Here is a 15,349-nt window from a genome sequence, read left to right on the forward strand (position 1 = left end):
AAAAAAATCCAAAAATAAAACAACTCCCCTCCTTCCAAAACAGCTAATATTTTCCCAAACTAGCCTGTGTGTGCATAAGCACACACACACATATGTACATATATACATACATACATGTAACTATATATAATATTATATACAATATATAATTATATATACTATTATATAAAATATGTAAGAACAAGTAGTCATGAAGGGCAAACTTTTCAATTCTATGTACTTTTAGAAAATATTTTACTTTTTGAGTTTTAACCCCAGTTACAATATATTGGGCATAAAAACTACTAGTTCATTAAGTTTAAGAAACTACTGGATGCGGTGGCACATGCCTTTAATTCCAGCGCTCAGATGGGGCAGAGGCAGGCAGATCCAGACCAGCCTGATCTACACTACAAACTGCAGAACAACCAGAGCTACACTGTGAGACCCTGTCTCAACAAAACAAATCAACAACCAGAAGAAGCAAACTCTATAAATGTTATTAAAGAAGCAAAAGACAGAAAATACTAGATAAAATCATGCAGATATTTCACTGCCTAGCACCCCAAATCACAGTTCTCAAGAACATGGCATTATAAGCCCTTGGACACACTTTTGTCTTAACTGGGCTGCATGTAAAATCTACTTGCACTTTTAATTAGTGAAGAATTCTGTACCTTTGAAGTATATCCATTACCACATGAATCCATTTTTTCTGGGAGTCTGTAATTATGAGCTGTGTGTTCGTCATCCCTACATCAACAACACAGGTTCCAGGAGCTGAAAAGAAGCTCTGCTCCTCTTCACCTTCTGCCAGCAGCCTGGCTTCCCCACCTCCGAAAGCAATTGCAGAGCTGAGTTTCTTGTGCTGGAAACGGAAAGAAGTACTTTAAAAAGCGAAGCACCAGCTGCAGTGAGGATTCTGAGCACATTCTTGTTGTGTACAAATTTAACTTGGCAATGAAAACAGAAGCACTCATGCTCCTTCCCAGAAGCCCCGCCTGTGGCCCACACGGACTACAAAGTTTTCTCACCACACTCTGACACAGTTCTGGGGTGGGTTGCCTGCATTGTTTTTCCATTACAACATAAACTTCTGAAATCCACATTTGGAACACAAAAGATAAACACAAATTTCTGTTAGCTAAACCAGTTAGGAATTAAATTATTTTCTGTCTTCCCCACTAAGGTGCTCACATAAATGAAATAGGCCAATTACCCAGTGTTAGGAAGTACCATAATCAGATCCATAATCACTGGGCAGGTTCTGATACAAAGGTAGCTTTTTAACTTCCTTCACACACCTATACAAAAGCCCCAAGTGAGAACCCCTACCAGCTGTCAATAAGAGTACTAGTGTATCAGTAGGAAAGATGCGTCCAGGATTACGAGCCCTGGATGGTCTTCTAGAGAACCTGGATTTCAGTTTCTGGTACCCATGTGGTAGTAACTCACAACCATCTGTAACTCTAGTCTCAGGGCATCTGACACCCTCCACTGCCCTCCAAGGGTACCAGGCATGCATGTGATGCACACACAGACAAAACACCCATACACATCTTTTCATCATCTTGGCACCTGTGGAGGCCTGCTGAGAACAGGACTTCTAAAAAGCAAGTATGTCTGCAAGGCTATGGTGTAAGGCCATTTTTGCTGGCTACAGGCAAGCTTCCCAGAACCAAAGAGAACACAGGGATCTTCTTAAAACTGAAAATATTTATCCCTGGGATAAAAGTGAGTTCTAGTTAGACATGAGATGTGCTTATGTGTATAAAGCAAAAAACAATACAGTGACCCCTGGAGGGAAACCAAACAAAACCAGAGTGATCTGGGGAAAAGTAACTTGGGCCTGTGGAAACAGTGATGCGCATAGTTTGTACCAAATTCTGAAGCAACCTTCCTGAAAAGGCTGATGGACACAGAATCAGTGTGGTACTGATTCTGATTTAAACTAATAGAAAGTAAATAAATAAAAGTGAAAAACAAAACAAAAACTACACCCATACACAGATAGATAGATAGATAGATAGATAGATAGATAGATAGATAGACAGATAGACAGACAGACAAATGAAATAATAATAATAAAAAGGAATACTAATGTATGCTAGCTTTAAAATTACCTGTTTGGCATTTAAAAATACAAATGTTTTCCCTTTGAAGATCTGTTTTCTTTCATGTCGTCCTGACAGATCAACACTTTTACTTCCAATAGCTGGCTCATCAATGGGTGGGTAAAAACTGTAAAGATAATTAAAATATACTCTAATTATATACTATTCTCTATGATTACTATTAAATTTGCAAATGAAGGGACTAACTGATACCAAAAAGGCTGAATTTCAGTATTATTTGAGTCAGGCACAATGATATAAGTCTGTATCCGCAGGAGGTAGAAGCAGAGAATCAGTGCTAATTTGGGTCTAACCTAGCCTACATTATGAAATTAAGAAATTTAGAGAACATGTTATAACGTGAGTGACCAGTCAGGGCAACACAGTGACATCCTGTCATAAAAAAAAAAAAAAAAAAAAAAAAAAAAAAAAAAAAAAAAAAAAAAAAAAAAAAAAAAAGAAAAAAAAAAAGAAAGAAAGAAAAGAGAAGAAAAAAGAAAAAACAAGGAGAAGCAAACAAAAGCTAGAACTTTGAGGGTTTTGTTTTGGGCAAAAAGTTTTTACCTGAAACAAAATAACCAAATTGGCTTTTCCTAAAATAAGATACCAGTTCCATATATGATAGTATAATGCCTCTGTATTTTCTTAAAATGAATACACTAAAAGATTGCAACAAGACACACATATAAAGAAAAATAAAGGTGAAGGGTTGTTAGTGGCACATCTGCTCTTAACCAAGTTCCTCGGTGGATGTATAGAAGGCACAGTGATCACCTGTGCTACAAGGTCACGAGCACTGCACTCACGAATCCCAAGTACCTGTCAGCAAGCACGCTCTGTATCTCTGGAGAGAACTACTTTATCTCCCAAGATTTCCCACTACAAACATTATTCAGAAATGGCTGTGTAAAGGGCTGGCAGAATCTGTAGTGTTCACACGGGCAGCAAGCTATGTATGAATGCTAGAGATCTCTGGAGACGCTCTCAACAGTGAGCAGCTTGTTTGAACATGTTACAACATGAGAGTTCTGCACTAACTGGACGGGAACACCATCCTGTCTTCCTTACAATCAGACATACACATGTAGACTTTGTTATTAGAATACACACGATACAATACAATTAAACAGTCTTTTACTTCATCTATCCCAGTACTGGGAATGGCTTACAGAAACAAGGAATCACAAATCACATCAGCAACACACAGTGGTGATTGTCTGATTGTTTTTGTCCTTGATGACCTGCAGAATACAGACATAACTGCTAAACAGGACAGCACTTGCTGCATAATAACAGCACATCACGCCCTTGATTTAAATTCAGAGCCAGTTAACACTTTTTCAGAACTAAAAGTGTGTGATATCAGGAGTTGCTAAAATTTATTTGCTATCCCTTTTATATTCATTTCTAGTAATATTGTTTTCATTTTATGTTTATGTTTAGGCATGCATGCCTGCATGCATATTGGTGTACCATGTATAGGCCTCAACTAGAGTTATAGACGATTGTGAGTTTATCATCTTGGGGCTAGGAAAAAAAAAACCCTAGGATCCTCTCAGAGTAGCCAGCCTACATAATGAGATCCTGTTTAAAAAAAAAAAAAAAAAAATGACTACATTCTTTTTAATTTTGTTTGGTATTTTCCTGAGGCGGTGTCTTGCCATAGAGCCAGGCCAGCCTCCTCTTTCTATGTTGAGTGCTAGGATTACAGAATGTACCACCATGCTAGCTCTTAATATGAAATATCTGTCAACTGCCAATAGAAAATACTGACTACTATAGTAGGCAGAGAGTTAGGAGTTATTCCAAGTTCTCCTAGAGTAAAGCTATTTCACTGTGGTCCTATGTGTTAAATTTGAATAGAAACCTGAATAGAAGAATGATTCAATGGCTGATTCTAAAAGCCCCAAGCACAGGACATACACCCAGTAGCAAACATTTACCAGCTCTCCATCCTAAGGCAGTCTGAAATCAACAGTGGCTTAGGATACAGGACTTAGTGGACTCCCCAGAGACAGAAAGAGAGGCTCCTGAAGGACAGTATGATTCTGTTTAAAGATCAGCCAAATCTGAAATGTGCAAGGGACGCTTCCTGAAGCTGCTTTCACAAGGCTAAGACTCAAGATTAAGAATCGCCAATTACTGATCAGAATCCAAAATACTGTGTTATCTGATAACCAGATTGTAAAATAAACCTCCTAGATAAAAATTATATACATATAAAGATATAAATCAATCATCTAAACAAACAAACAAACAAAAACCGAGAAGAATCTAAGTTTTGGCTAGGTTAAACACAGACGCCTATTATCAACCGGGGCATGAACAGTCGCTAAAACAAGTGCAGTGAAGCTAGGAGTACATACCTTTAATTCCAACACTCAGAAAGCAAAGGCAGGTGGATCTCTGTGAGTTCAAGGCTAGCCTGGGCTAGATACTGAGTTCCAGGCCAGCCAGGGTTATTTAAAAAAAAAAAAAAAATCTGTACTGGAAAAATTTACTTTAATTAGGTAGTTTAAAATTAGTAAAAAGAAAATAATAATTTGCAAAACATTTTAATTAAAAATTTTTCTTCAAGGCTGATGATGTAGCTCAATTGGTAGAGTATTTGCCAGGTATATCAGAAGCTCTGGGTTCACTTCCAGACCCATAGAAACTGAGAAATGTGGAACTCACTTGTAATCCCACCAGTCAGGAGGAGGAGGAGGCAAGACAACACAAGTTCAAAGTCATCGTTTGACCAGGAGTTTGAGGCCAGCCTAGGACATATGAGACCCTGAATCAAAGACAAGAGGGCTGGAGGGATGGTTCTGTATGTAAAGGCACTGGTCACTAAGCTTGATGCTCTCAGCTCAGTCTCTAGAAACCACATGGTGGAAGGACAGAACTTCCACTTGTCTGCTATGGCACATGTACCTACACATACAGTAGATAGTAACCTACAGAGATGAGCCACTGGAAGGACAGAACTTCCACTTGTCTGCTATGGCACATGTTCCTACACATACAGTAGATAGTAAGTTACAGAGATGAGCCACCAACCATCAGCTTTACCATGGAACCTATGGATAAAGTTAAGTATCTTCCTATCTAATCACAATTTATATTACTTCAAAGTATCACTACACAATATATGAATTCCCTAAGACGGTTATTCAATATTTGACAGAATATCAAAAGCAAAAAAGAGTATGAACCTATTCAGATATTTTTACAGTTAACAGCAGCAAGCACTTGTATCAGACAACATACTCAGATTTTAAACGCTGTAGGTTATTACTAATACCTAAAATAACTCAGCTAGGAAGCATTAGTCACCCCTGAGACTCAGGTGTGCTTTCTTTTCCTTGAGAAAGGTTTCACCATGCAGTTCATGCCAGCTGTGAATTCACCATCCTTCTGATTTAGCCCCCTGCTGAGTTTTGGAGCAAGACTGTGTAGGCTAATCCTATATCCAGCTTAGCCACATTTTTGCATGAGGTACCTGAGAGCAGAGTCCTGGCCTCTGTGGCTTCAAGAGTCTTGCTGCACCACAGTGCTTTAGGGCTTCCTCTCCAATGACACCAGGTGCTGTCATGCATGCTCTACTGACTACACATGAGGGTCATTCATTGTCCTTATAGTTTGTTATTTAAATATTGACAGTCATTTAAGACTTGTTCCATGATTTCCAAGATTTGACATGGGATTAATAAGCATAAAACCAACACCTACTGATTTCCATGCTATATGTTATTAAATTTAACATAAGTTATATACCTTTCAATTCCTGGAAGCTGTTTCTTAGACTCAATTGCTTTCAGCAATTCAGCAAAGTATTCTGGTTTTACAATTGGACGTCCACAGATGAGTGCACATATAGTCTAAAATGGAAAATCAAATGTAACTATAAATATATACATTTATACAACAGCTTGTTTAAAAAGGAAGTTGTAAGTTATAAATTAAAAAGAGGCAGTTTTACACTACTTTTCCTTTCAAAGTACTTAATGCACAAAGGAGACACAATCTAAAATAAAAGTCAGTACCTGGTCATAGCTTAGGTCATAGCTTAGGTTTATATGACCATCATATAAAGACTCAAATTTAGAAAGCCCTCAATAACTACTGCAAAAGCACACACGTATCTACATATCTAGGTTGGTGAGACTCATAAGGTAGTACTAAACTACAAGAATTCCACAGTCTTTGTGAACATAGTCTTCAATACAAAAGAGAAATACGCTATCATGAGATGGTGTGAAGCCAGGAGAGGCAGCCCGACACAGGGGAAGATGCTAACCTTGAAAAGTGGCAAGCCCATTAATTGTCATCTCAGACCGAAACATCATCTATGTGATCAAATAAATTTCACAGTAAAGAATAACATAAAACCTTTTTAAAATGTCAAATCAAAATCTGAAATGTAATTTGGTGAGCTTCTGCTTCTCTGAGATAATAAACCATGAAAAGCCATTCAAGGCCAAATACAGACATGGGATAGTCATACGTGAATCCACAGCCATTCTGACAGTTTCAAAGTAAATGTAAGTCTGTGTATGAAGTAACTGAGGGTAAACTGACAGAGTTTGATCTCCACACAGGAAGATTCCCAACCTACTTTAATGGTGACTTTAACTGACGACATGACAAGGTGAGTACATTCTTCTGTCCAGTTATTTGCAGTAAGTCCTCCAAGCTGTAATATGGCTTGATTTAAAACACTTTTCCCAGAGACATCTAAACAAGAAGAACAAACAACCAAAGGCTCGTATTCTACTCTGCAAATGAAAATAAGTTACATCGAGTTAGATTGTGGCACTTATGGCAGCAACTTCCAAGATTTTAAAATATTAGTCATCTTAATTTTAATGTATTTTTCCTAAGAAATTATCATTTCTTCAGTCTTGAGTCCTAATGAAGAAAAAGTAATCACCCAAATTAACATTACAATGTAACCCATGAGGACCTAAACAGGTGAGTCCCCATTTGAACTGTCAGGGCCCATACAACCTCATTCAGTTACACAGTTTCAACTCATTATCCCAAGTCTCTTCCTTTAGAATTTCAAATACAGCTGTAGGTTGCACATCAACTCTGAAACACCTTACCTGAATTTACTTTCAAACACCCCAAAGGTAACTCTATCTCCTGTCTTCAAAGTGCTGGGAAGGCCAGTCTGCATTTTCTCTTCATTAACAAAGGTTCCATACTTAGAATTATCTTTTATTGTTAATGTAGGAATTTCATCTGTTTGACTCTAAAAAAAAAAAAAAAAATCAACAAATGATTTAAAGTCATTTACTACTTAGTAATTACAGAGTAGATCTCACAAGATTAATAACTTTCTGGGGAAGTAGAAACTAAGTTGATAATGATTCCATTCAGGCTGAATCCAGGGAAGTCACTCAGCTAGCATTTTTTCCAAGTTCACTTCTTAAAGCCAAGCCTTACCCCTGCGAAGGGATCTCACTGCTAAGACTGCATTTCCCGAGCCACTTAACCCTGTTCTCCTGATGCTTTTCCTTTGGGACAATCTGCTTTGTGTTTAACATGCCAGGTGTGTCCTCTCCTACACATTTTTTTACACTATCAAAATCTTATCATTAAAAACTAATCCAATGAGAATATGAGATTAAAAGGCTAGACTTTCTGACTGAATGCAACTGTTTTACTTTTTCTAGATGAAGTTCAACAGTAAATATTTTCTCTATCCCTAAAAGAACAGACTTAAAACCTGAATTTCTCCAAGCACATCCAGCACTTATATAAGTGTTCTCTGCACAAAATAATAGCTCTTCTTGCACCATAAACACTAATATAAGCACAGGTAGTTAAAAAATGCTTTATTACCTTTACCACCTACGGTTGTGATAAAACATACTCTGATCAGTTCAATGGAGCTAAATGGCACAGGAACATTATCTTCCCTGGTAACATGTATCAACTCATACTCTGAAAATGTGCTACTCAGGAAAAGCCTGTGCCCATACAGCTGGATAAAGTCTTTTCAGACTGTGTCTTATAAAGGTAATTCACCGTTGTATTCCTGGAACTGGCATTGGCTGATACACACAAACCATTCAATAAATGCCCATTAGTTGGAGCTGAGTGTCCTCCAAAGAACCGTGGGTTAAAGGCTTAGCTGTCAGCCTGTGGGGCCAGGGGATGAAAGTTAGATCTGTGGAAGGGTAACCTGGAAGAAGTTCTGGGATCTCCACTCTTTGCTCTGTTTCTTAGCTGTCAAGATGGAAGTAGCATCCTATTAAGTGTTCCACGGTGTATGGCATAGGCCACAGTTCTAATACGATGAGCAAAAAGACCACAGATTGAAATCCTGAGCCAAAGTCTGTACGTCCCTCTTTTTTTTTTTTTTTTTTTGGTTTTTTGAGACAAGGTTTCTCTGTGTAGCCCTGTCCTGGAACTCTGTAGACCAGGCTGGCCTAGAACTCAGAAATCTGCCTGCTTCTGCCTCCCAAGTGCTGGGATTAAAGGCATGCACCATCACTGTCCGGCGTGTACGTCCCTCTTTAATCTATTTATCTTAGGTAGTCCATCACTATTGCAAACAACTAATATGGGATGTTTTCTAACAAACACTGAATTTCAAAATCACCCAAAGAAAAATTAACTATTCAAATAGAAGCTTCTTATTTCAAACTAAAAATGACTAGAATCACTGTGTGGGTTTTTTCTGTTGTTGTTTCTTGTTTTGTTTTGTCTAATCTCCTAACAAGATAGTAAAATAGGGGCTGGAGAGATGGCTCAGCAGTTAAGAGCACTGGCTGCTCTTCCAAAGGTTCTGAGTTCAATTCCCAGCAACCGCATGGTGGCTCACAACTGTCTATAATGTGACCTGATGTTTTCTTCTGGCATGAAGGTGTCCATGCAGAAACAACACTCATATGCATAAAATAAAATAAAAAGATAAATATCAAAAATCTTAAAACAAACAAAAACAGATAGTAAAATAAAGTTAAGAGCTTACCAAACTGGTTACAGGAAAGTTTACTGTTAAGACTGCATGATTGCGACTGATTGACTGATCATTTTCAATTAGAATGCCACAGTTTTTCCTCCCAACAATGTACTCTACGCCAGCCAAAAGTCGGCATGTTTCTCCTGCGGGAAAACAGAAGTAAATGAATGTAAGGTATACACACACACACACACACACACACACACACACACACTCATGATATAGGACATAATGTATATTTATTGCAAATAACTCATTCTTCTACTACTTAAATGCTAAGCAACTTGACATTATGTATGTGTATATTTATATAAATTATATACATCATATGTGAGTTTCTTCTTTTAATAAATTCTGCTAGATTTATTGTATGTGTTTTGTCTACATGTACATATGTACACCGTCTGTGTGGAGGTCCCTTCCAGTTCTACAGCCGACAGAACAATCCATAGAGAGGCAAGAATGAAGCTTGGTTCAGCTTGACTTAGTTAGCTAGTGCCGGTACAAACTTCTAGAGTGTGACACGAGGCAGTTTATTTTAGCCATATTTAAGCACAGTACAACTTTGAAAAGGTTCCTGATGACAGTTAACTTAGTTCCACATATATAAAGCTTAAGATTTGTTTACACTGAAACTCTTTACAAAGTACATATGGCTTCTTCCATAAAAATGGGTTGTGCTAACTCAGAAACAATGCTAAGATAAGGGACTAGGGAGAATGACTGAAGTAACAGAAGGCCCGTGAGAGTCAGGATTGGCCTGGACCTATGATAACATAGAAGTCACTTAGGCTGTTGAAAAGTACCAGTGACATTGCTCATAAGGATGGGTTTAATGGAAACAATGCTCAGGATTTAGGGAGGGGTACTGGATAGACAAACATTATAGCCTGGGAGATGTGAGCGAGGCTTGTCCCTACAGATAGCAAAGACCACCAGGTTGTGAACGTGAACTACTCTTCCCAGCATTCCGAGGGGAAAACAGACGAACACCTCTTTCCTTTGAAGAGATAAGCCTTCATGTTTAACTTTCCCAGTTTTCCTTGTGCTTATTTGTGTGCACAAGGATCTTGTATCGTCAGCAATCATGCATGAGTCTGGTGCCCTGATAAATCATAAGAGGGCATCAGATTTCCCAGGAATCAGAGCTATAGATGGTTGTGAGTCACCATGTGGATGCTGGGAACTGAATCTGGGTTCTTTGTAAGAGCAACAAACGGTCTTAATTGCTGAACCTTCTCTCTAGCCCCATGTTCCTAATGAAGCCTCACTGAAGAATACCAAAGGCTATCTAAATACATGGGAGCCTTGATCATTGTACAAAGAGAAACCAATACTGAATCAATACTCTCTCCAACATAACATAAATTTAATATACAATAAAACAAAGTTCACACTACTAATTTTGGAGTTGATTAAATGTTTGTTTTTGATATTTCGAGACAGGGTATCCCTGTATAGCCCTAGCTGTCCTGAAACTCACTCTGTAGACCAGGCTGGCCTCGAACTCAGAAGATCCGCCTGTCTCTGTCTCCTAAGTACTGGGATTAAAGGCATGCGCCACCAGTGCCTGGCTGGAGTTGATTAAATGATTTTAAAATGTAATTGGGGAAAAATATCTTAAAAATAAAGCAAGCAAGCTGGACCTTAAAAAGCACATGCCTTTAAACCCAGCTCTCAGGAGGCATAGCCAGGCAGATCCCTGTGAATTCCAGGCAAGCCAGGTTGACGTGGTTGAGTCTCTCGCTCAAAAAAAAAAAAAAAGAGGCAAGAAAAATTATCAAAAAATATTTTACTTTTGCTTTTATGTATATGAGCATTTGCCCAAAAGAATGTCTGTGCAGTACATGTATGCAGTGCTAAGAGTCCAGAGGATGGTATCAGATTACAGTTGACTTGAACCCAGATTCTCAGGAAGGGTAGCCAGTGTTCTTACAATGCAGAAATTTATGATCATATTAAAGGAATTTGCTTTATTAGATTGCAAAATTTGCCAAAAAGCCATAGTCATTAAAACCTATTTCAATGGAGTAGAAAAAAAACCTAAATTAATACAATTAAGACCAGATTAGATACAACATGTTTGGAAGACTTTTGTTTTACTATTAACAGTAGCATTTCAGATCAGTGAGAGAATTATTAATTTAAAAAAAGTTGTGATGACCCCCACACCCAATGCCAAGACATATTTGTGGGGCAGAGCACTTTGGAGACAACCTCTGCCAGGCACCATTAAGAAGATACCCAGAGGCCCAGGTGCAAGTAAGATGAGCAAGTGGAGACATGGAGAGAAAGAGAAGCAGAAGAATGTGGTACAATGAAGAAAGGTGGAACTGGAGATGGGAAAGTAGTGAGGAATGGCCTGATGTGAGTAGCCCGATACGCCACCGGAGGCCATGTCTGAGTCCATGGCCCTGAAACACTGGGGACCTGTTTTATGTCCACGGCCCATATTACCATCAAAGGTCATGTGGACATCCCTGGTCTGAGCTGCCAGTTAGGGCCATGTTGATGTCCAAGGGCTGTGCAGAGCTGGTCCACCCCTCAGCAGCTATGGCACTCTGGAGCTGTCAGGGTGACCAACTCAGCTATAATCCAGGCCCAGATCCAGGGCTTTGAGTTGGCTCATCCCTACATTTACCCCACTGATGAGGTGCTAGAGCTCAGGAAGGGGCTGGCCCTCCAGAACGGAAGCTGCAGGATCTCCACAGCCACGGGCAACAACAAGATATACAAGAGGAGTCCTGGTGAGGATCCAGTACTGATAGTCTAGCAGAGACAGAGGACTCAAACCTAAACGATAACTCATAGCAATTAACATTTGCAAGGAAAGCTGTTTGGGCAAAAGGGTATACTTCGTGACACAATGAAGCTTCCAGGGTGAGATTCTATTTTGTTCTCTTTTGTCAGAGGGAGGTTGCAAGGGCGTAGGGTGGATATGGAGGGATGAAGAGATGAGTTATCAAAGTGCATGATATGAAATTTCCAAAGAATCAATAAAACATTAAAATAAAGTTGTAAATCAGCAACTGGTGGAATAATAGCAGACACGTTGGAGACTTATGGAATTTGGAGGCCTGGGCTTCCATTTCAGTTGGAAGAGTAATTATCACAATTAGACAACCAGGAAGAGTCCAGCAGAACCCTAGCACCCTTCTGAACAGTTTGAGTTAAGAACTGTCAATGTGCTTGTTTTATTTCATTTTTGAAAGGACATCTCACTATGTGCCTAAGCTGTCCACAAACTCAACATCCAGCGGCTTCAGCTTCTCAGGGGCTGGGATTACAGGCTGGAACTATCACACTCAGTTTACCAGAGATGAACTTGGATGGTTTCAAGGAAGGTAAATAAATATTCTGTTAATTTCTGCTGTAACACAAAGGTGACCAACTATCTTGAAAACTAATCCCTTGCTTCCATCAGGTTCCAAAAGGCATCTCTGATGTTGCTTCTAGAAGTATATTTATTCGCTATCATGTTAATAAAGTACTATTACCTAGGTGAGTAGTGAACTATACCCTAAAAGTTCATTTTTCCTCAGCCAGGTATCAGCCAGTCACAGACCAGGAAAGGATCAGATAGAGTCCTTATACTGTAAATGCCTTTTCGTACACCCCTCAAGTAGGGCGGCTGAAGTAAAATTTAACCAAGGTGTTTTTCTAAGTTATTTCCTTTTCTGTCTATAAAATATTGCCGGACCATGGTGTTGTGTGGAGCTCCGTGAAGCTCTGTCCGTTCAAGGTGACATGCAATTCACAAATCCTTCCTTTACCCAAACTTAAATTGGGCAGGTTATTAATCTTTTTTGAGACAGGCTCTCATGTAAGTTCAAAGGCCTCAAACTTAGGTAGCTGATAACCTTTAACTCCGGACCCTCCTTGCTCCACCTTCCAAGTGCTGGGATAATACGCCTGCGCCACCACCTCTAGTAAAGTTCTATTTACAGACACTCATAGAGTTAGCTAGGCTCAAAGCCAATTAGTTATTCAGTCCTCCTTGCTCCGCAACACAAATTTGCGTTCTACCTTTGCAGTGCCACATAGATATATCTTTCAGACGTTCTCCTTCCCTTTATAATGTCAGTAAACTACATCTTCATTAAGTTCCCCGAGGAGATACAGTCCAAGGCAAGTACTTAATCTTCCATCAACAACAACTATATGGGGCGGGGACGGGGGGGGGCAAACACGTAACACTTGACAATTTTTCCATAGCGTAAAAAATGTGTGGATGGAGGATTCATTTTTCCCTGAGGGCAAATTGTGAAAACTTTACAGCGGCCCTGTGGTGTCAGGTGAATTCTCACACCTATGCTCCGGGCTGTCCATCCTCACCCTCGGCTGGGCGCCGGGGCTAACTCCGCGTGGTTTTCCCATTAAGGGCTTCAGTTCTGTCCCCCGGTTCGCAGCCTAGCTGGGACCCGTCTAACCCGGGCACGCACATCTCGCCGCCCGCAGGACGGTGGGCTCCCATCTCGGGTCCCACCGCCCAGCTTCCGCTTCCAGTCAGTTTCGGCCTCGAAGCGTCCGCCGGAAACCCCAGGAGGACGGACCGGAAGCGCGCTCCACCGCTTCCCCACCCCCACCTCCCCGCGGCCGCTCCCGGGAAGAACTCCCCGCCGCCTCCTTAACGCGCCTACCTGGAGCCGCACCGGCGGCCGGGAGCAGCTTCCACATGGGTTCGGTGTCTCAGAACCCCGCGACGTGCCAGGCCAACCGCGGCTGCCCTGCGTGCGCGGTCACCGTGCTGTACCGGCGCGGGCTCCCGGACGTGCGCGTTCCCCGGACTCCGCCAAGTCCTTCGGAAACGCGGGAAAAGGGCCAGAGCGCGCCGGCGGCGCGGGCGCCACCTAGTGCTGACGATGCAACAGCGCAGCGCAGAAAGTGTCCTGGTAGGAAGGTGAAGGACCAAACGCTACGCTTTAATCAACTGTACTGTTTAAAAATCTCGGAAGTTATGTGGATTTTAAATTAAATGTGTATCAAAGTGCTGTTGAGTATATTATTTTCTGTATTTCAAATGTCTTAGTTTACATCATTTGTAGTAGTATCAGTAAAAATGAAGATTTCATGTCAAAGTATGTTTAATCTTCTCCTGAGTGTATTATACCAGAACCATGTTTTCGTCTTTATACAATGTCAGAATTTACTGAATAACAATAAATCCACAAGCTGCATTGTTATCTTTGACTACGGTTTGCTAAGTAGTCCCAATTTCCCTTAGTAGTTGATCACTAGCAAACAGGTTTTTTTTAACCCACTTGTAATATTAATAAATCATAATATTAATGATTAATAGTCATTAATAAGGGTGTATGTCCATTAAAGAATTAGTACAACTGCTGGGTGTAGTAATGGACACCTTTAATCCCAGCACTTGGAAGGCAGAGGCAGGTGAGTCTCTGTGAGTTCAAGTCCAGCCTGGTCTACACAAAGAAATCCTATCAAAAAAAAAAAAAACAAAAAAGAATGACTGCAACAGAGTTAAAGAGACACAGCAAGAGACATCAAAGGATTTGGGAAGCTAAAGTATAGAGCTGAAACAGATCCACGCAGAGTAGATGCAGCACTTACCTAGCATGCGTGAATCATTGGTTTTGATTGTCAGCACCAATAAGCAACATGAGAACCTTCCCACATAGTTGTAATTGTCTGCTAGATTACATATGATATATAATAAAATGTAAGTGATGTTTAAACAGTTGCCTAGTTCTATTGTTTAGAGAAAAATAACCAATCTGTACATGTTCAGCAGAAATACTTTTTAAAATAGTGTTTTTGCTCTGTGGCTGTTAGAATCTGGAAACCCTTAGAATCGAACACTTAGTGGACAATCAACCATTTACACTAAGAGACCTCTTCCTTTATTTACAACACAGAGAACTGAGCTCGAAACTTAAGCTTACTATTCTTTTGTTTTGTTTTGTTGGGAGAGTCTCATGTACCCTGGAACTCTCTATGTAGACCAGGCTGACCTTGAACTAATAGAGATGTGTCTGCCTTTGCCTCCCAAGCACTAGATTAAAGGTGTGTGCCACCATGCCCAGCTCACTTGCTAAGCTTTTTGTTCTTTTTTTTAAAAAATATTTATTATTTTTATTTATTTTGTGTGTATGAGTACACTGTAGCTGTACAGATGGCCGTGAGCCATCATGTGTGTGGCCTCTGTTGAACTCAGGACCTCTGACCCGCTCGCTCCAGTATAATTTACTGCAGCTGTCTTCATTCAGATGCACCAGAAGAGGGCATACGGGTTGTCAGTGCTCTTACCTGCTGAGCCATCTCGCTAGCCCAGCTT

The 15,349-nt window shown here is 40.1% G+C and overlaps 1 protein-coding gene and 1 pseudogene across 1 annotated transcript in view; one reads left to right on the plus strand and one right to left on the minus strand.

The window, feature by feature from the left end:
* Positions 1-13,871, minus strand: part of Nbn (nibrin) — a 34,392-nt gene extending 20,521 nt beyond the window's left edge. Inside the window, exons 1-7 of the mRNA XM_031366551.1 lie at positions 13,692-13,871; positions 9,061-9,194; positions 7,184-7,332; positions 6,694-6,853; positions 5,853-5,956; positions 2,103-2,220; positions 657-847 (exon numbers count right to left, since the gene is read on the minus strand). Of these exons, the coding sequence (XP_031222411.1) occupies positions 657-847; positions 2,103-2,220; positions 5,853-5,956; positions 6,694-6,853; positions 7,184-7,332; positions 9,061-9,194; positions 13,692-13,728 (893 nt within the window). The 5' untranslated portion in view covers positions 13,729-13,871. The remainder of the gene's footprint in view (positions 1-656; positions 848-2,102; positions 2,221-5,852; positions 5,957-6,693; positions 6,854-7,183; positions 7,333-9,060; positions 9,195-13,691) is intronic.
* Positions 1,599-2,091, plus strand: LOC116088045 (annotated as a pseudogene).
* Positions 13,872-15,349: the final 1,478 nt, after the last annotated feature.

The sequence above is a fragment of the Mastomys coucha genome, unplaced genomic scaffold (genome assembly GCF_008632895.1).
Source record: "Mastomys coucha isolate ucsf_1 unplaced genomic scaffold, UCSF_Mcou_1 pScaffold14, whole genome shotgun sequence".
In the NCBI taxonomy this organism is placed as follows: Eukaryota; Metazoa; Chordata; class Mammalia; order Rodentia; family Muridae; genus Mastomys; species Mastomys coucha.